Below are 22437 nucleotides of genomic sequence, written 5' to 3'. Positions count from 1 at the left end.
AATTATTATGTAATAATAAAGAAACAGAAGAACCAGAAATTCAAACATTTTACTACAATATTTATAGACATTATCAGAACTTGTGACTTAATCATTACATAGATATTGTTATAACAGTAAACACTGTACAGTATTGTAAAGTTCTGATGACCTATTGAAGAGATATTTAAAATACTATATAGACGAATAATCAGAGCTGTCCCTCCATAGGTAGTGCTGCCGTCTATCTAATTGTAAGCGAGCACTGTTTCTTTAAGAGATATTTGTTGTGAATGTTTTAATTCTTCCTATTAATGTACGAAAATTTAAGTTCTATACACTTTATTTGAAAATATTATCGAAATAGATATACAACTCTTGGGTGAGAAAACAGTATACACTGACAACAGCTGGAGGGTGACGTATCACAGGTCGTGTTTGTAGATGACCAATAGGGAAATTCCTTTCTCGAAGCTCCCCCTGTTCAGTATCTTTCTGCGGACTAACTACGCTAGAAAGCGGGTTTCGATTCCTGTGGTGGGCAGAAAACAGACATCTTGTTGAGTAGCTTCGTGCTTAACTTTAAACAAATAAAATCCTTTTTTTCAAATTGAACCCAGAAAAATACGTGAATTTTGTGATAAATCTAAGATGCGTTATAGAAAGGTATAGTGGACGGTATAACACTACTTGTACCCAATGAATTTTTATGCTGCACAAGGTCCAACATTCATAAGTGTCTAGAAGAAATGTGTTTATTTTAAATTATACATCAGTAGCTTTGTCTCATACGTTTTAGTAATGTGCACCGATTTGTTGTGATTGATGCTCTTACGGTTGGTGTAAATGATCTAATGTCTGTAGCTGTTTCTTCTATCAAATGACAATCTTTTCTTTTAGCATTTTTAAATAAAAATATGAATCACGTACTAAGTACTGAAAAATAAACGAAACTTCCCTTTGGTGTTTTCAATACTGTAAAGTAAGTGAAATATATTATAGTTTTATATACAGAAACATTTTGCAGAGAGAAACTTATTTTGTTATATTTTGCTAATTTAAATGGGTGTATGTTTATAAGGACAAGGCTACTTAGTGGACCATCTGTGCTTTTCCCACCATTGGTATTGAAACTCGATTTTTAACGTTTTAAGTCTAAAGACATACCGCTGTGCCACTAGGGGGATGGGGGACAGATGTAACTGAGTAACATTTAATTCTGTTTTCGTTCAATTTGTCCCATAGCTACCTCATACATTATTTTCTTAAATAATTTAATAACCGTCTTTTATGGGTTGGCCCCAGTATGGCCAAGTTGTTAGAGCACTCGAGTCGTAATCTGAAGGTCGCGGGTTCTAAACCCCGTCACCCCAAACATGCTCGCCCTTTCAGACGTGGAGGCATTATAATTTGACGGTCAATCCCACTATTTGTCGGTCAAAAAGTTGGCGGTGGTTAGTGATGACTATCTGCCTTCCCTCTAGTCTTACACTGCTAAATTAGGGACGGCTAGCACAGATATCCCTCGTGTAGCTTTGCGCGAAATTCAAAAACAAACTTTTATGGGTTACTCATTCATTTGTAGTGATGTTATAAATACAAATATTTGTAAACAGAGTCTATATATGGCAGTTTTAGCTCTTTCCAAAAGTGCTTTATTAACAGTTGCCAGTTGGTTAGCATTTTAATTTAGCTGGAAATGTACTCGATAGACACTAGATTCAAACTTGGTCGCGGGAGATAAATTTGATTTTCAGAAGTTCTTCATTGTTCCAAAAGTATTAGGACATCACATTTGGAGATGAAAGACCATATGTTGATGTCCAGAGGGGCCCAACTCTGGATTGAATTATCTTACTAAATCTTATCACTGACCATTGGTGTAAACTTAATGGAATAGACCGTAATTTCTTTTGTGTAATAGGTTCAAGTATAGTGAAGTTTTGGAATCTGCTCTTTAAGCAACGTCCAAATATTTTAAAGCAATTAATTTTGGATTAAGTTCAGAACTGTGGACTAGCCATCACAGATTTTGAAAATACTATTTCTTTCAACACTTATTGTTGGACATGACATATATTATAGCATGGGTTACTATCATGCTCAAAGAGATATGGTTTTTCAACACCAAAATTATATTCATGCATAATTATTCAGAATATCATAAAATGGAAATGGGTCATTCCTTCCGTTAACTATTTCCAGTGACCTAAGACTCAACCAATTAAAACAAGCCAGCAGTGTCATACTGCACTAATTACTTTTAAAGATATGTTGAGAAATTCATAACTAAAGCAACCCCCAGAAGGCTATCATTCCTATTCCAATCGTTAGGAAATAACAAGCGAGCAACAGGATTTAGTACTTATCACAGTGGCTTTTCTTTACTTTCCACATCTAGTTCTGTACACAAACAGAACTGATATATAAAAATCACGACTGTAATTAGTGACTTAAGAACAGTAGCCCAGTCATAAGTCAATAATATGAAGTCCTAAATGGGGGTATAATTAAAGTCTTATGTGTAATCTTATTTATCATTCTATCTCATAATCTGTAGGAAACGACCGAGTTCAGGTTTGTTTTGGTTTAGTTGCAAAACTACACGATGCACTCACTATCTGTGCCTTGCTCGAGTATCAAAACCCGATTTTTATCGTTGTAAGCTTGCAGACCTACCTTTTAGCCACTGGGGACTTTATTTTGAATGGCCAGAACTAAAGCCTATTAATCCACCTTCTTTTGTCTTTAGTACATCACATAAAGTGGACTTGGATGCGAATGGGTGACAGAAATGTTTTGTTCACCAAAACCGCCAGTGCTGCATCTAGTGGTCCTCAGCCAGGTCCTCGTGTCATCCTGATTACATCTGGCTATCAGTGGTAGTTGCTGACCCTTAGTAATGCACAATAGAATTCACTTACAAGACAGGTCAGTGGAGAGAGAGATACATCACTAAGATCGGTTTTCGGAACAAAAAACTAAACTATTAGATTGAACACTACAGGAAAAGTGGGTAACGTTGTTAACTTAGGTCAGCCACAATTATCTAGTTTTTTTTTTTTTTTGTATGTCTTAAAATTACTTTAAGAGCTTTTCGGCGGAATCTGTTTCTCACAATAAAGAATAAAGACGTAGAAAGCAAATTATTCATTTTTTTACACACACACACCCATGTGGTACAGCGCTAATTCTTTGGGCATATGACGCAGAAAAAAGGAAGAAGAAAAAGAGATAAACGGGGTTCGATTCTATTATATATAACCAATTGCGTTATTTTGCTCTTAACATCCAAAATCATTTTTCGCACAGAATACCGTTAAACCCACGCTAGGGGCTCGATTATATTGCAGTGGAGTGACTGTCACGATGTACTTACTGAATGCTCTCTGACAGCACGCTTGAAAATTCTCTTTACAAAAAATTATTACCAATAACACTCACGACTGCAGCAACACCACATTTTATGTTAATAATTTTGCTACTTTGTGTATTTTTTCTCTGGCTCTTTTCCTATCCTAAACCACGCATCATATACGAATCAAACGATTAAAAAAACGGTGCCCCCACACGAGAACTTGATAAACACCCATTAACACGTGGACTACTCTTCTAGTCTATTTACGCGAGTGGTTCTTCAGTGACACCACAATCGTGACCAGCAATGGAATTCCTGAGTTGCAACGGAGGCACTAGGTTTATAGATGTATGAACCTAGCGCCTAGTCAAGGTCATGCTCGAAGTTTGGAATTCATAGTCGCTGTCATTAGAGGCTTTCTTTTTGTACTCTGGAAACCACGAAAGCTGTTATTAGTTGGACTGTGATGTAAGACTAAGGCAGTGGTTGTCGTTATTTTAGTCTTCACGAAGCCTGGAGGGCTGAATCGCTTGATCCTATTTCCCTTTCTGTTGGATAGCATTATCCAAAGTTATATGTATCTAGAGTGAGGGGGAAAAAAATGGGTCTGCGGTTAGAAATGGCAGAAATATGGCGAACCATCCTTTGTTTTAATTCAAGATTATTACAGTGGTGATTTGTATCAGTCCTCTGTAGTGTGGCTTTCAGCCTAATCGCACGAGACATCGAAACGGTAGGATGAACCTACAGCGCACCAGTCTGTAATTGGCCACGTAGAATTTGTTGAACATCCCGTGGTAATAAAATCAAGCATTTCTATATATTTTACGATTTTTCTGGCCTTAATCACTGGCTCCATTCATAGAGTTCTTCCTGTGAAGTGATATACATCTGACTAGTACTAATAGTTTATGAGCGAAACAGAAAGTCAGCCAGACCCCCCATCCTTTTCGTGACTGGATCGACATTTCCAGTTTCACTTTATCATAAATCACACCAGTCCTATAAATTTGTGTCAATAGGTGGTTTGAGGCTCCTATGAAGAACCAACGAACTATTGGGTTTCTTTCAAGACACCAGTATTTGAGTTTAAAAGGCTTTTTGATGCATAGTTCTTGTTTCGAAATCTCATGATTGTTTTTTTAAATCCGTTCAGTCAACTGGAAGATATGAAGTGTGACAATTGTGTATTTTATGTTTAATATGGCAATACTTAACGTGTTCGTATTTGTTATGTCAGAATAACCACCGACATGCAAGAAATAAAATACCTGTAAATTAATGTCGGTATGATTACATATGAATATGACATACGACAGCAACTGTTTGTCGGTAGTTTAACTCTGAAGGTTACAGGGCGTAATGGATCAAACATTTTACATTTAATATAAACTACGACACTGTGTAAGTGTGGGAGCGTTATAACTGTGACAGTCATTTTTACCATACTGACTGGTTGCCCTCCCTCTGGTCGGCTGTTCTCAGGTAGAAGGGAATATGAGCCTTGCATAAAGTGGTGTCCAGGTTGAAAATATCAATTAACAATAAAAGAAAACAGACCGACATTTTCCCATATGATGTTACGATGATTAGATAACCTCAGTGACTCCACGGCTCCTGACATTTCGATAGGACATTAACTAAGTTTAAATAAAGTTACTTCTATATTCTGATAAATAAAACTACTGCTACCAAGATGGGATAATTTTATATATTCTGATAAATAAAACTACTGCCACCAAGATGGGATAACTTTATATATTCTGATAAATAAAACTACAAATTAAACAGTTGTCACTTTAACGTCTGGCCACTAGATGGTGCCACATACTTAGGACGTAGAGAAAAGTGAATTATGATGCCATATGTGTGTGTTTTTTAAGGTTAGATCAGTGCGTAACATAAATATTGATATGAGTTGTTGGAGTGACTATGAGGTAGAGGTTATATATTTAGTAATAATAAGAGTATTGTTACTAGGAGTTATTTTACAAACCAAACTTTAATCTAGGGTAGTTTGAAATATGTATACATATCTGAATAGATAGCTTTCACATAGGTGAAGATGTAATATATATATATTTTTATTTTAAGGAAGTGATTATCATCATTTCTTAATTCTGTCTGGTAAGTTCTGATACGCTGTGTTTATAACTGTATGTAAACACAGTACTTATAAAAATAAGTGGCCCGGATGTAACTGAAAATGTGTTCGAATATTCTTAACTCACAGAAAGCTATATCATTAGACAGGTGATTCCATGCAATCATGCGTCATGTTATTCTGTACTTTCAAGGTCTTTTTTTGGAAACACCTGCGTAAGATATAAAAATCATGGCTGCATATCGTAAGTTCCAAAATGTGAGCAACGATATGTCCCTTAATATGCACCATATTCTCAGCTGTGGGAGCGTTATAACTGTGACAGTCATTTTTACCATACTGACTGGTTGCCCTCCCTCTGGTCGGCTGTTCTCAGGTAGAAGGGAATATGAGCCTTGCATAAAGTGGTGTCCAGGTTGAAAATATCAATTAACAATAAAAGAAAACAGACCGACATTTTCCCATATGATGTTACGATGATTAGATAACCTCAGTGACTCCACGGCTCCTGACATTTCGATAGGACATTAACTAAGTTTAAATAAAGTTACTTCTATATTCTGATAAATAAAACTACTGCTACCAAGATGGGATAATTTTATATATTCTGATAAATAAAACTACTGCCACCAAGATGGGATAACTTTATATATTCTGATAAATAAAACTACCGCCACCAAGGTGGGATAACTTTATATATTCTGATAAATAAAACTACTGCTACCAAGATGGGATAATTTTATATATTCTGATATATAAAACTGCTGCCACCAAGATGGGATAATTTTATATATTCTGATAAATAAAACTACTGCTACCAAGGTGGGATAACTTTATATATTCTGATAAATAAAACTACTGCCACCAAGATGGGATAACTTTATATATTCTGATGAATAAAATTGCTGTCAAGATAGAATAATTTTATAAAATTTGGTTACGACTAGAGACACCGTATCAAGTTACTTTATAATATCACAAACTTTGTTCTTTATTTCGCGACACCAAGACAAAACGAATTTTAACAGCTAGGCGTTATCATGGGTGGTGGAGAGGGAGACCTAGTACTAAAAACATTTCACAGAGAACAACTTGGAGTGGGAGAATCGTCATGGGTGTAAGATGTTTTAGGATCACAAAATTTACTTTGTGCTTTGTGGCATTGTAAACCTTAATGCATTGTTGACGCTACACAGATACCTAAAAAAAAAAAAAAAAACACGTCGAAAATCTGACTGACTGTGGATAATTGTGTTTTTAATCGGGATAATACAGAAAGCGTAGTTTTGTATGTATACACAAACATCCATGCATATATAGCAGAACTACGTATTTTACATTTTTGTGTAAAATGACAAAAATCAGGAAATTTGGCGTATTTTGGTCCATCTCTGTCCTAGTTGGTATTACCTCTAAGTTAGGCGTTGTTTGGTTGTCGTTTTTTTGGGGGAGGTCAACAAATAATCAGTTTTTCATGAGCTTTTGTATAACAGTATGGATATATTTTTGCTTTTGTTCTCTTCTCAAATTCCACCATAAAGTTTTATTTATTCACTTATTTTGTATTTATAGTAGCGTAAATAGCGTAAAAATGGGCCTCGCCAAGTCTGTACTGTTATTCCTTTGAAAATGTAGTACGGAAAACGAACACCAGTCTTACATTGAACTTACGAACGTAGCAACATATAACAATGATTTTATTATTTGTGAATTTTTACCCTTAGCTGTAAGGACACCATAGATGGGTTTGATATAAGAATGTAATAGCTCGAGGAGGTATGGTGGTGTTCTCGTGTTTGATTAAAGACACGGATTTAGTTGAAATATAAACCAATAGGTGACCTTATTTTTTTCTCTTCAAGCTCCCATTTATCATAAGAGGACGGATGGGAAAGAGAAGTCTACAATAAAATCTTTATTTGTGTTTCAAGATTTATAACTATCACCACTGCGTAGTAAGATGTGATTTTTCCCACCCTCCCAGGAACTGGGATATAATGTGACTCAGTACAAGGGCAAATGAAGTTAAACCTAAAATTGTGTATTGATATTCTAACAACATGAAAATTGAGCGAGAAGACACTTGCATCTCCTTACTTCAAGTCGTTTGAGTTCAAAGGTGAATTAAATGGATAAACTGGTGTTGAGAAAATAACGAAACAAAGTGATAGCAATACAAACAGTAGTCAATGAATGAGCACTCAGCTGCACAGATATGCAAAATAAACTTGTACATAGAAACTGATTATATGTGTGTGATTCCTTCTTTATAACTACGAAAAAAAATGTATCGAAGAAATAAACAGTTGAGGATATATGATTTGTAGACGTACACGCACTATTTCTTGGAATCCCATGCCCAGATTGTTGAAATGAGTGAATGCATGTTGTTGTTTTTTTTCTAGCTACCCCAGTTTCCCTGTTAAGCCTTGCTGGTTCATTGGTAAACCAATAGCCTTAACACAAACACACACACACTGATTCCACTAACAGACACGAGGCGGTGTTATAGTCTCACCAGAATACCATTATACTATGTAACACAAATTTTGTTCCTGGATAGTATGTGTTATTTCTTATGTTGTAAAAGTACAGAAAATGGCCATTATTCCCTTCAAACTTTTCTTTTATGATCTGGATAATGAAATTTAGAAATTAACCAATTTTCTATGTAAAAAACGGGCAAATTTGCACAATTTCATTCACATGAGGTCTGAGTAGAACAACATATCAATCAAAATTTGTACGTATTTGTACTAAAGTTATACAAAAATGTTTAGAAGTGAGTGGTTTTTCGAGATTTGCGGCTGTAATGTAAATCACTTTCACGTATCAGCCCCCAAATATAGTCTCCCATCATGTTTTCGTTATACACTCCCAGGTCACAAAAGCAAAGTTTGAAGAGAAAAAAATAGGTCTTTTCCATTTACTTTAGGCATAAGCAATTGGAAAATAACACTTTCTGCCCAGGAACAAGAAAAAGTAAAACTTTTGTTACATAGTGTTATTAACAGTGTTGTCACTAAACAATAATTTCTAGTTAAATAACTCTGAATTGACGTACAAAAATAAAGCCAAACATCTATTTTAACTAACTTGTGATGATTCAGGTCTCGACCATGCTGCTAATTCCATACCGACACTAATTTCATTTTATCTGACATTCGTCCTAATTGAGTAAGACGCAATACTGAAAGCTCACTCGTAGTTCTAGGAGTTGGATTAATCTAACATCCTTGACGCGCTTTGTTCTTTTTTCATCTTGGTTGAACGGTGTTACTCCTCGTTTCACTTTGCTCTTCTAAGATACACGAAGACAAGATAAATGGTTCTTGTCATCTTTAGAAAACGTCCTTTCTATCTGTTTATTCCACAGCTAATCATAAATCAGTTGCTGTTTTGTTACTTAGTACTTACTGCCCACTGATTCATTATAGCTGTCCAAAGAACAGAAATCAGCCATCTGGTAAAAAAATTCATTTAAGAGAAAAAGAGGTCACTCAGAAAGGACAGTACACATATATATAGGCTTTATTGTCTATCATTATGCCATGAAAGACACGTAATATGTAATATCAGTGTATGTTAGTACAACCAAGCGTGATGGAATTTGTAATTTTCTCTTTTCACACCTTACAAAATAGGTTTCTGTATGTGCTGTTTAGTTTTTATAACCTGTAGGAGTGGGGGTGGTATATATGTATACATGTATGTGCTAACAAAACTAGTCACAATTTTTTCTCTCTCTTTCTTTATATATATATATATACGAATTGCTCAAAATGACCCGACCTAGTCGATCCAAGTACAGTGATTACTCACGTGCATACATACATCATCCGCATAGTACCAAGTTTCTGGATTAGGAGGACGGCTGTGGGCTCAAAATTCTTGTTCAAATCAAGGGTAGAAAACAAAAAAGAAGGTGGTGAGGAACGTACCCCCTTTCTTGTTCTATTTGTTATCCTATTCCACAGTTTTCAGTAGATGAATGGGTTTCTGACTGTTTCTTTGTAACGATAAAAAGGAAATTAGATTACTAAAGTCAATTTACTGTCCTTAACATAGATTAACCAGGTCGCGTGACTTACATGTTGAAGGTTTTATATAAATACTGCATCCAATGGCATTAATTGAAACTTAGGTTCTCTTCAGAATATCAGAGTTTTATTGTTTTTTTAATTTCGCGCAAAGTTACGCGAAGGCTATCTGCGCTAACCGTCCCTAATTTAGCAGTATAAGACTAGAGGGAAGGCAGTTAGTCGTCACCACCAACCGCCAACTCTTGGGCAACTCTTTTACCAACGAACAGTGAGATTTACCGTCACTTTATAACGTGTCCAAAGGGCGAGCATGTTTGGTGCGAACCTCAGATTACGAGTCAGTGCCTTAACCACTTGGTCATGCTGGGCCTACAGTTTCATAATGACGTAATTGCTTTTCTTTTAAAACAAAACCAGCTCTTCAACTCGCATTAAGCTAACGTATCTGAAATAACACTGGAATGTTCGTCTTTACATTTGGCCAACTTTGCTGTTACAACGTGTTGCCTTTCTCTTGGACCCAGATATCTTAGGAGTTTCGCTGGTTTGGTTAAAAACAAACAAACAAAAACCTACCATAAATACAGTTCCAAGCGGTTTCTGAAAATGTTTCTTATCTGCGAAATAACAGGACGAGGTCGTTTTGTGTGACAGTTTTTAATTAGACATCCTGAAGTTATTAAATTAATTTTACACTTTCGGTCATCTGAATTCTGTGCACGATATTTGTTAGTTGGAGTCACAGATATATCAATTCTTCAATTACATACATATTCCTGACAAATATTTAAATTCAGTCGATTAAGTTTGAACTATCATGAATAAGAAGTGGGTTATAGTTCAAAATCTGTCGGCGAAAACTTATATTTTAAATGTCGTAAGAAAAAACAAACTAGACTTATGTTCTTCCCTAGCATTAACTTTTATTAAAATACATTAATTCAAGTACGTTAAATTAATTACATTGGGTCAGCGTTACTAACAAGTTACGTAAGTGTGTTTGTTTCTGAATTTCGCACAAAGCTACTCGAGGGCTATCTGTGCTAGCCGTCCCTAATTTAGCAGTGTAAGACTAGAGGGAAGGCAGCTAGTCATCACCACCCACCGCCAACTCTTGGGCTACTCTTTGACCGTCACATTATAACGCCTCCACGGTTGAAAGGGCGAGCATGTTTGGCGCGATGGGGATGCGAAACCGCGACCCTCAGATTACGAGTCGCACGCCTTAACACGCTTGGCCATGTCGCGAAATTCAAAAACAAACAAAACCAACCAACATAAGGTAGAAAGAGACGTTTCAGTTTAAAACCATAAGTAAAGTTGTTTAAGTATTTATTATTTATAATAAACAAGTGTGATATCGATTAGTAAGTATTCAGTAATGCAAACTCAACTTTTTAACACAGGTTTGACACTTATTTACTTTCGGTATATGAAACATACGATAAATGTACAACATTTTGTTTCAAGTAAACTATTTTACGTTTTTTTTACAATTAAACAATGTTTTTTGACATTAATGTGATATTTTTTATGCACCGTGAAGTTGCCGGCCTTTCTGAATTATTAGATTTTTAAAGCATTGTATGATTGTATCCAAGACTGAACTCGTAATTCCTTTGTATTAAAGTCACGTGATGACTGTCTTGCACCATATGTATCCAATTAACTTTCGTGTACATAATTTAGCATGACTGTGTGTACTTATGTAGAGAGAAATAAAACAGCCATATAGGGAGGTGGTTCAAATATACGTTACCATTTCGATACAGCGTAATACTAACTTGCAAATAAACTATGACCTCCTAGCAGCGTAAATTTTCAGCTTGTGATTAAAAACAAACAATGTGTCATTACAGTAGTATATATGGACTTCATAACGTATCAGCTGTTGAAAAACTGGCTAATATTTAGGCTTAGAAACACTCCTTGTGCAGGTGTTTCTAGGAAAGGCGTAATTATTTATCGATATATAATATTAAACAGGAAAGCATTCTACATTCCTGTAAAATACAGATTCATGGTTATTGATGGTGAAAGAGACCATCGAACGAAATAAAAATGTCACGAAGTAGCTGTATTTTATATTAAAATTCAAGTAATGACTTGTGCAACCATGAACTAAGAAATTTTGGTTTCGTGTCAGCATTTTATGCGAATGCAAAATTGGACATCTATGTGCTTGTTCACGGGTTAGCTTGTTCGTTCACCGGTTCTTTCCAGGTTTTGTTGCTTAGGAAACATGTTTTTAATCACACGATACCTTGCCTTGTAAGTGGACGTTTTACAGTAGTCATCATTAGTGGAAAGAATTACGGAAAGTGGTACGTTTTCTGAAACTTAATTTTAAAAAAAATAATAAATGAAAAATGCATACCTCACTCCCTATGTTGAGGTCATCTCGTTTTAATAATTTAAATATATTATATCGAAAACAGATTCTCGAAAGAATAGAATAATGAATGATTGAGAATTATGACGAATAACACTTGAATTATGACGGATAACACCTGTGTATTTAAAGGCAGAAGGAAAATAGCATTAGACTGAAATAAATCTGGTTTGGTTTGGTTTGGTTTTTGAATTAAGCACAAAGCTACACAATGGGCTATCTGTGCTCTGCCCACCACGGATATCGAAACCCGGTTTCTAGCAGTGTGAATCCACAGACATACTGCTGTGCCACTAGAGGGCGGAATAAATCTGCTTGAAAAAGTTTGGTTTTGGTTTCATTCGAATTTCGCGCAAAGTAACACGAGGACTATCTGCTCTACTGTCTCTAACTTTGTAGTGGTAGACTAGAGGGAAGACAGCTAGTCAACACCAGCCACCGCCTGTTTTTGATGTGCTCTTTACCAACTAAAATTATTATTAACCATCACATTATATCGCTCCCATTGAGAAAAGACGAGGACATTAGAAGTCATAATTCGAACACGTAACCCGCATATTGCGAGTAGCGCCCTAACCTACCAGGTCAAGTGAAGGTCCACATTGGTTTTCGGTGTCGACCTTTGGGGAGGAGGAGGGGTAAAGTACATTTTGTTATCTCTTCACCACTTCTGTATAGTTATTTATTTATTTATGTTCACGTTACTTCCCTTCTATAAATGTTAATATTATTTTTTACGCGAGGGCCGGAGTTTGCGTTCTTTTGAAATTATTCATCTGACCCCTTTCATAGGGTCATGTCCATGTATGTATGATAGATACACTGTTCACGTTTGTACGTTGCTAACACTTCACTGACGCTAGGTTAGTGCGATTGTCCGACAAACTCGATAACACTCGCGCACTAGTTAAAACTTAGCAGGGTTGTATCCACATAAATAACTTTTAACACATTCATGATAACAATTGATTCTAGTGGGATGTTGTAAGTACCAGTTATAGGTGACTTATATATTATATTTAATGTATTTTTTAATGCTTAGGTACCATTCCGTCAGGTATGACATATCTAAATATTTCACTTTGTTATTTGTTCTTATACGGATCTTTATATAAGCACTTGGTAGTTCTATGTTGAAATCCGTCAGATACGTACTCTTTGTTCGCATAATTGTGAATACATTTGTTGTTGTGCTTTATTAATACACTTTACGCCGTAGTTACTATTTCCTTTTGTATGATTTGCAGTTTGTGATGTATTCTGCCAGAATGGACATGCGTATTCCAGTACTAGTCCGACATGTACTCTACTTTTGCTGACGTACTTTTGTTTTGTCCTGATAGTCTACTGAAATAATTTATGCGTTTTCATGCTCTATTTGTTTCGTCATTTATATGATTATTCCAATTTAACTTTGACTCCTAAGCCGTCTCTAATATAGCAGTGATAGACCAGAGAGAAGGCAGTTAGTCAACACTATCTAGCGCTAACTGCTATACCACCGCATAGTGGGATTGACCATTATACTATAACGCCCCCACGAATGAAAGGACGGCATGTTCGGTGACAGCTGAACTTAGTCTTTGGGAGAAAAATGTTCATGTTATACAAAAGTGTTGAAAGAATTAAATAAAAGTTGAATAAAAAAAACATTAAAAACTAAAACCGTCTTAATGACACATTCAGTTCGTGTAAGATCTGTGGACTATAAAACTCCAAAACGTCCCTTACAGAACTTGCGGAGAAATGATTTGAAACTTTTGTTGCCTCATGAATGAATATTGCAGGCGTTCGTCAGTGTTTGTTATCATGTTGCATCTCTCGAAATACTGAGTCCAAGAATCAAACGTAGTGGATTTACATAAAACCAAGATTATCAATCTAATAAGAATAGTCCGACCATCTTGGAATTTATCAAAGACCTAAGAATACAAGTTTTCTTTATATATTTTTTTCTATCTGCCACTCAATATCTTGGTACTTGTCATCTCCAAACAAAAAACGCTTTAAAACTGAAACAGGAATTTATTTAACTTCTTACAAGTTCCAGTTGTTGTATATTCAATCCATTCAAGATTTGTGTTATGGATGTTTGGTACCCGTTACTAAATATTCAATTCGGAAGCGTTAATTTTCTATATTTCAGAAATGTCAACTTTTGTTTTATTCATACAGTCTCACACGCCCGTCGCTAGTACAGCGGTAAGTCTAAGGATTTACAACGATGAAATCAGGGGTTCGATTCCCTTCGGTGGGCTCAGCAGATAGCCCAATGTGGCTTTGCTATAAGGAAAACACACACACACAATCTCACGTTCTGTTCGCATCTTCACTGTTCGGCATAGCCAGGTGGTTAGTTTAAATAAACTTTATTATATACTGAATAAATAACTCTGTTTCTTTAATTATTTAGTGTATGTTTATGTTTGTTGTTGTTGTCAACGTGTTTATAAGGTTGTTTTGTTTTAAAATGTTTATTTGTGTAATATATAACTCAGGTACAATCCTCTAGGGTGTAAAAGTCTGTAGGATGTCATCATAGTTTCCTCCAGAAAAATGTAATCCGAGTGTCGCGGGTTCGAATCCATGCCACACCAAACATGATCGCCCTTTCAGCCGTGGGGGCGTTTTCAATGTGATGGTCAATCCCACTATTCGTTGGTGAAAGAGTTGCCCAAGAGTTTGTGGTGGGTGTTGATGACTAGCTGCCTTCCCTCTGGTCTTACACTGTTACATGAGGGACTGCTACCGCAGATAGCCCTTGTGTAGGTTTGCGCGAAATTCAGAAGAAACATAGTATCTTTATATTGACCGCATGAGTTGCGAAAAGTATAAACCATTTATTAACAGCACAGTTTGTAACCAATTCGTTTTGACTTGTGTCCATGTGCTAGTTTTATTACCTCCCCCCGCTCGCATTTCAATTGATTTTATTCCATCTATTTCTACACTTGTATGTTTGGGTTTTTCCTTGAAGACCTTCCCCCACCACCAAAAAAAAAAAAATCAATCAGTTGCTATTATATTCTTCTTTTAATTAAATTTCATCTTTCCATTAATTTTTTTTCTTATAGCAATGTCACAGCGGGCTATCTGCTGAGTCCACCGAGGGGAATTGCACCCCTGAGTTTAGCGTTGTAAATCCGTAGACTTGCCGCTGTACCAGCGGGGAACCTTCTTCCATAACTAGTTCTAAATTTTTTTTTTCGAATACTTTGTGGTTGATTTCCAAATTAAGAGCGGTTAGGTTCATTTACAGAAAACTGTTTGTGCAAATTGCTCAGTCAACTTTTAACTGTATCTTTAGTTTTGAGGACACCAGTTTTTAATTATTCTGTTCAGTTTTATTCGTTTATCGATCTTCCTTCCGATTCTCTGTATTGCATGACGGTATGAAAACACGTTGCTATAGTATCTAAGAAATTTCGGTCCATTTATCCACAGCTAATAAGCTGACGCGTTAATTACGCATGCGTCCTTAGGTCAGTAACCCTTTCATAAGCTGCTGTGTATAATTAGAACTCAACTGTGTATTTATGAACCCTATGTGTACGTGACTTCTTAATAGATGTCGCTGTTTACTGTGTTACTTAAAAGTATGATCTTTTACTATTATAGGATATGTGTGTTTATATTTCTCAGTCTTTATTTGTCGAATATGAGTGTGAGCTTCAAGGTTGAGTTAAAGGTCATGGTTGTATATATTAAAAGCTCGATTCTTGTAGGCATTACTTTTATTTTGAAACTGCTCGTCAAAACCTCTTCGTTTACATGTATGTACATGTATTAATGAATCTTAATTAGATGATACAGTTAGACACCGACAAATTATATGTCAAACTGGTGTGAATTAACAGTAATTCACAATAGCACTGGGAAACAGAAAAATGAACGTCGTAAACGTCATATTCATAAGAAAAGAAGTTCAGCAAAGGAGAACTAAATTTTGGATCGTCTGTGGATGTCATAGAGAGTAGCGTGTCATTACGTTTGTATGAGGAAGTACTGTGTTTTACTTTAGTCAACTTGCAGGAAAGACAGTGTGAAATGTACAATAATACAATACTTAACATCTCAAGTCTTATAATAACGAGTTTTCACGTCTAACGTAAGGAAACCACATGGATGCTTATTTCTGATACTGCGCATCAGTTACAGCAAGAGAACAACACCGTTTCATTTTTTTTTCTCTGTCTTTACAATGTGAATGTTCAAAATTAATAAATGATTTTAGAAATAAACCATATCTGATATTGGTGAAAGAAGTTTGTCAAATGTAAATAATATTGTTAATAAGTATTTTAGACTGAAGTTAACAACTGAATTTGTACGTGTTTCTCATTGTTTGAAAACTAAAATCATTTTTTTTGTAACAAAGATCTGAGGTCCAAAGAAAAAGTTGTATACTATTAGGAAACTCTTACACTGAGACTTAAGTTTCGAAATTCGAGCCTTTTTTTTTTTTTAAAAAAAGAACATATATTCCCATCGTTTATCATGGATCAAAGTTCATCCTTAGGTAAAATAGTCAGCTATTCAAAAGGGTCTTTTTTATTTTATACCAAAGCGTCCAACATAGACGGGTTTGTTGGTGGCAAAATATGTTTTAATGTCTCAGCAGACATCACCACTAGTTTATAGTTTATTGTTTTGCTTTTTAAGCACAAAGCTGCACAATGAGTTATTTGTGCTCTGCCCACTGTGAATACCGAAACATGATTTCAAATGTCATAAATCATCAGATTAACTGTTTTGCCATGAGGTGGCGCTATCACTAGAACATTCCGACATTTAAAAATAGAAGTATTAGTTTCATACGAATAATATCCTGTTAAAAACTGTCGAGATAACAGTTGGACCGTGAAGGTGTTATTGTTTATTAGAAGTCCAGCATTCAGAAAAGGAATAACACCTTTGACATAGATAAAGACATTGTGGACCCATGGAATACACTTCAGATAACATACATATTTTAACGTCCTCATACAAATAATTCTGGTCAAATAAAAAAACTCGTTATAAAAAGTTGTGTTTGTTATTAAACACAAAACCTACACAACTAGTTATCTGTCTTCTGTCTACCACACCACGGGTATCGAAACCCGGTTTCTAGTGGCATAAGTCCGCAGATATGCCGCTATGGCAGAGGGTGTTATTTTTATTGTTAAACACAAAGCTATGGAACGAGCTATCTGTGCTATAACCACCGCAGGATGAAATCCCTAATTTTTGTATTATTAGCTCTCGAGCTTACCGCCTTCTCACCAGGGGTTCAGACTTTTAGAACAAACTACAAAGGGAAAGTTTCGTTTTATATTTCAGTAACGAATACTGAAAATCATATATTTTATGAAAGACCTTCAATGTTTGGTTTTACGATATTCAAGTAAAATAGTCGTTTCGTATTTTATGTTTTCTATAGGAATAGTTCAGGGATTTAAAGACAGATAATTCAAAGCTCCTTTTTTTCAAAAAGAATATAAAGAAGTGGAGGGTAGGAGAAATCTTCCTAAAAAATAGGGTAAAAAACAGCTGCAGTAATATCGCCGCGGGTGTGATAATCGTGGTTATTTTGAGGAAAATTCTTCCACTTTCTCCCAGGCTGTCACGGAGTCCTCTTTTCTTTTCAACTAGTTTTTTAGACCTCAGAGCTTTGTGTAAAAATATTCCATCTTTGGACTGTACACCACCTGGTCCTTGGTACAAATGTTATCGGCAGTGATAAATGGCTGTCATCCCCCACCCATTCCGCATATAAATCCGTCAGAAAATGCATATTTTCTAAATAATAGACCATCTCATGATAAGATTAGCCCCGTTATAGCCCACTTTGTATTACCACAAAGCTGCAGGCTTCGAATCGTTATTTGGGGGATTTGCATCTAACGATGAAATAAGCTAGGCTTGATATATTCACATTTGTATATATTAATGTGTTTGTATAACGGTCCTTAAATATAAATACATATGATTTTGAAGCTTAGCAGCTTTGGCTCCCCCTTTAAAGGGAGCCAAGTGTTGTTGTTTTTTTTTAAGTTGTTCTTACAATTTTTTATACGCACGGATTTCTTTCTCCAGAAAAAATCAAGTGTCAAGTTTATTTATATTAGTCGTTACCTTCGATCGACAGATGTTACTGTAGCTAGTCGTAATATGTTCATCACCTCCACATCATTTATAATTACGTCCGACAGTTGCTTGGCAGCTGAGGTCACAGGACTGTTAAAACCCTAACGGGATTTTATTGGAAGGTTTGTTTGTTTTTGAATTTCGCGCAAACCTACACGAAGGTTATCTGCGCTAGTCATTCCTAATTTAACGGTGTAAGACTAGCAGGAAGGCAGCTAGTCATCATCACCCACCACCAACTCTTCGGCTACTCTTTTACCAACGAATAGTGTGATTGATCGTAACATAATAACGCCCTCACGACTGAAAGGGCGAGCATGTTTGGTGCGACTTTTAAATTACGAGTCGAGCGCCTTAACCACCTGGCTATGCCGGTCTTATTGAAAGGACAAAATACAGTTGGTTTGGTTTAGTTTGAATTTCGTGTAGAGCTAAACGAGGGCTATCTGAGCTAGCCGTTTCTAATTTGATAGTAATAGATTAGAGGGAAGGCAGCTAGTCAACACCAATTAATGACAACTCTTGGGTTACTCTTTTGCCAAACATGCTCGTCCTTTCAGCCGTGGGGGCGTTATAATGTGACGGTCAATCTCACTTTTCGCTGGTGAAAAGAGTAGCTCAAGAGTTGGCAGTAGGTGGTGATGACTAGCTGCTTTCCCTCTTGTCTTACACTGCAAAATTAGGGACAGCTAGTGCAGATAGCTCTCGTGTACCTATGCGCGAAATTGAAAACAAACCAAACCAGTCTTTTGCCAACGAATACCTGGATTGACTGTAACATTATAACGCCACTACGGCTGAAAAGACGAACATGTTCGGTGACAATTGTAAAGCCAACGTTAATAGATTACAGTGTAGGTGAACATTACTGATGCTGAGTGAAAAATGTAAACATGTTTTTTGAAATTTGATAAACATTATCTCCGTTTCAGTGGGATGAAACGTTAAAATTCATGGTTTGATACCCCCAGCACCACCACCCAACATTCATCTCAGTCTTGCATAAACTTTGATGAAAATATATACACAAAGTACAAAGCATTTTTTTCTCCCTTTACATCCACAGTAGGAATTACGGTTGGGTGCATATGAAACCCATAAAGATTATTTGCATTGTTTGACCAACTGTTGCGAACACCTATTATATTCAATATATTTTTACACAGTAGTGAAGACACTGATTATTATTAGTACCTTTCAGGTTTAAGTACCAATGATTTACTTCTCTAATACAAATACATCGTTAGTAAAGTTAGGAATGTTTGGAAGTAAATCATTTATAGGAAGTTGGTAACTATATTTCTTTATACACTGGGGACCTGGTATGGCTTGGTGGTTAAAACACTCGATTTGCAACTTGAGGGTCGCAAGTTTGTATCCCCGTCCTCATACATGCTCGCCTTTACAGCCATGAGAGCTTTATAATGTGACTATTCGTTGGTAAAAAAAAGAAAACAAAAAGGGCCCAGTAAGGCGGCTGGGGTGGTGCAAACAAGTTTCCTTCCCTCTAGTCTGTTGCTACTAAATTATGGACAGCTGGTGGAGATAACCTCGTTTAATTCTGCGCGAAATTCAAAACAAACCAGATTTATTAACTGTATTTTCTACTTTAATGTGCTTCGTCCGTTCTGAGTTTTTAATTTGTTTTCTCTAAAAATTATGTTACTTCATTTAGCGGCAGATCGTACGTAACTGGTTGTATCAACGTGCGTTGTATTCTCTCGTGAGCTGTTTTGCATAATTATATTCTTACAGAATAGCGCGATAGAAGATATTCGAAATGTAAGCTATATAGTTTAAACCATATCGAGAAATCTCTGTAAAAACACAACAAGAAACAGTTTAACCCGATTACGTTAACAAATGGATTAAGTATACAAAATCACTTTAATGTAATTTACGTCACGAACATTGTACACGTATAAATAGAGTTAATAGACGAAGGAAATATTGGTACATCTTCGCAAGATTGGTTTGAATTCCGCGAAAAGCTACACGAGGGCTATCTGCGCTAGCCGTCCCTAATTTAGCAGTGTAAGAGGAGAGGGAAAACAGCTAGTTACAACCACCCACCGCCAACTCTTGGGCTACACTTTTACAAACGAAAAGTGGGATTGACTATGACATAGTAACACCCCCACATATGAAAGGGCGAGCATGTTTGGTGTGACGAGAATACGAACCCTCGGTTTTCAGATTACGAGTCGAGAGTTCTAAGCACCTGGCTGCTTGAGGATGTCGTAATATACCTATGTGTGTACTGAAAGTGTAGGTGGAAGTGTTAATGTTTCTTGAGATTACCACGTTTAAAATTAAATCGCATCATAAGGCCCTGTGCATGGTGCATTTACTATCTGTTTCTATACCACACGTGTATTTCATATTCCTGAGTTTTATTCGCTTTCGCATTCCTTTTCCTTCCTCATTATCTTGGTGTATTTGATAATCACTACGCACATTAAATGTCTAATTACACCTCACCTTCCTAGAAACAGAATAAACTGATTACAGGAATCCTTACAGGCTGAAGCTGGAAACACAAAAATATGACCAACCTCTGCATCAAGCAACCAGAATATTCTAGAAAGCTTTATTTTACAGTATTAAACCAATGAATGTCAGAAAACAAGAAGAAGACGACGGAGTTTTGGACAAAAAAAAATTTACCTAAGCCAAATTACATGCTCTCCCGCTGTTTAATAGACGGTTCTTTAGGCGATACGGGCTCTAGGGGCGAAGACTCTTCGCGAAGGGGAAGTTTTCCTTACGTACGTGCCAATCTAACCTCTGCTTCCAAAGAAGTTCCATTCTCTGTCATAAAAACGCACCTAGCTCAGTATATCTTCCGTTTTATGTATAATCCCCAAGTTGCTGACGGTTTCAGGGACACACTGTTATGGAATCTCATAACCGTTGTCCGTAAGGAAGACGATGCGTGGCGCTAGAAGCGATTTCGGCCCCATCACCGAATGTTTGTTTCGGCATAGAAATAACAAGTACTTGTGGCAAAAGAAAGGTGTTTGTTTCAACGTTTCGCGCAAAGCCACTTAATGGTTGTATTATAATGGAGGTCTCTTAATGTTAAAACTGATAAACTAGAGGAAAGACAGGTATTCGACGTAACCCACTGTCAATTCTTGGACTACACTTGTTTGATCAAAAAATTGGAAATTGGCCATCAACCTTATAACGCGCCCACGGCCCCCAAAGTGCGGAGCGTTTGTTTTTTCTTTCAGCAACGAATAATGAACTGTGAATCCTCGGAATAACGATTGAACCGCGCCCTATCTAAATAAAAGAGAGAAAATGTAAAATTAGATAACACTTGACAGGCGGTTCAAACAACATAAAGCTATAATGTATTAACCAGAATATGACTGCATTTCTTCATCTAAAATTTCGTAATATATTCTTAGTTTTGTCACAGCCAAATGTCAGTTGTTCCACCCCTCGTCTAAGCCTAGAAAGTCTTATGCATGATATGGATGAATATAACACATACTTTTGGTACTTATCCTAGAATATAAATAAACTTATCTATAATTATGCAATGTAAGTAGCACATTGATAAATACGTGTGGAACAACGTTAATAAATCATTGCAGATTCGTTTCTAACGCCTAGTTTCAACACTTAATTTTAACTGTGTTAACCCGGTTTTTCTAAAATTATGTCGTGTACACATTTTGGCTCTTTTACACTTACTTCTTGCTTAGGGTGTTTACTGTTTAATCAAAATCGGACTCGACTGGTGGTTAGCATGCTCGGGACATTTCGAGGGTTCCAGTTCGAATTCCCTTTTTGCAAATGCTCGCTCTGCACTTTGGGGCCGTCAGTGCGCTTTTATACAGTAACGGTTAGGTGCCCCTATTCAGTCACCCAAGCGAAACCAGAAGAGATAACGGTGAGAGCGTCCATTTAACTTCTTCCTCTAGTTTACAAGTTCAGAATTAGGAAAACATTTTTGTGTGTTTAAACACAATTTCTAAAAACAAATACGAACGAAAAACACTGAGACAAATCAAATTCACCCTGTGTTGTTCTTACGAATTTATCGTGAACCTTTTAATTAGTTTTTCATAGCTTTTTAATAAACGTTTAGTTTTCTAGCACTATAAAAACGAATATCAATACATTCACAGTGCACAAAACCATTTTTAAAACATTTCTAGCGGTTCTGAGAGATATATTAAACAAAGGACATGTTACTTCAACAATGATATCAGCAACCATCTTAATATTTATATCAACAATGATGTCAATATCCATCTTAATGTTTATATCAACAATGATGTCAACATCCATCTTAATACTTATATCATCAGTGATATCAGCAACCATCGTAATGCTTATATCAACAATGATGTCAACACACTTCTTAATACTTATATCAACAATGATGTCAACACACTTCTTAATACTTATATCAACA

The 22437-nt window shown here is 36.1% G+C and overlaps 1 protein-coding gene across 3 annotated transcripts in view; it reads left to right on the top strand.

Annotated features, from left to right (window-relative positions):
* Positions 1–22437, top strand: part of LOC143230570 (uncharacterized) — a 55807-nt gene that overhangs the window by 16855 nt on the left and 16515 nt on the right. Inside the window, exon 3 of one of the 3 annotated variants that reach the window (XM_076464347.1) lies at positions 7304–7774. The exons of the other annotated variants lie outside the window; for them this stretch is intronic. Coding sequence (XP_076320462.1) covers positions 7304–7380 — 77 coding nt within the window. The 3' untranslated portion in view covers positions 7381–7774. Of the gene's footprint in view, positions 1–7303; positions 7775–22437 lie in introns of those variants that run through there. 3 annotated transcript variants of the gene reach the window in all.

Source organism: Tachypleus tridentatus, chromosome 10, assembly GCF_004210375.1.
Source record: "Tachypleus tridentatus isolate NWPU-2018 chromosome 10, ASM421037v1, whole genome shotgun sequence".
Classification (NCBI taxonomy): Eukaryota; Metazoa; Arthropoda; class Merostomata; order Xiphosura; family Limulidae; genus Tachypleus; species Tachypleus tridentatus.
The sequence above is the reverse complement of the archived record's forward strand: the minus strand, read 5'-3'. Positions and strand labels throughout refer to the sequence as shown.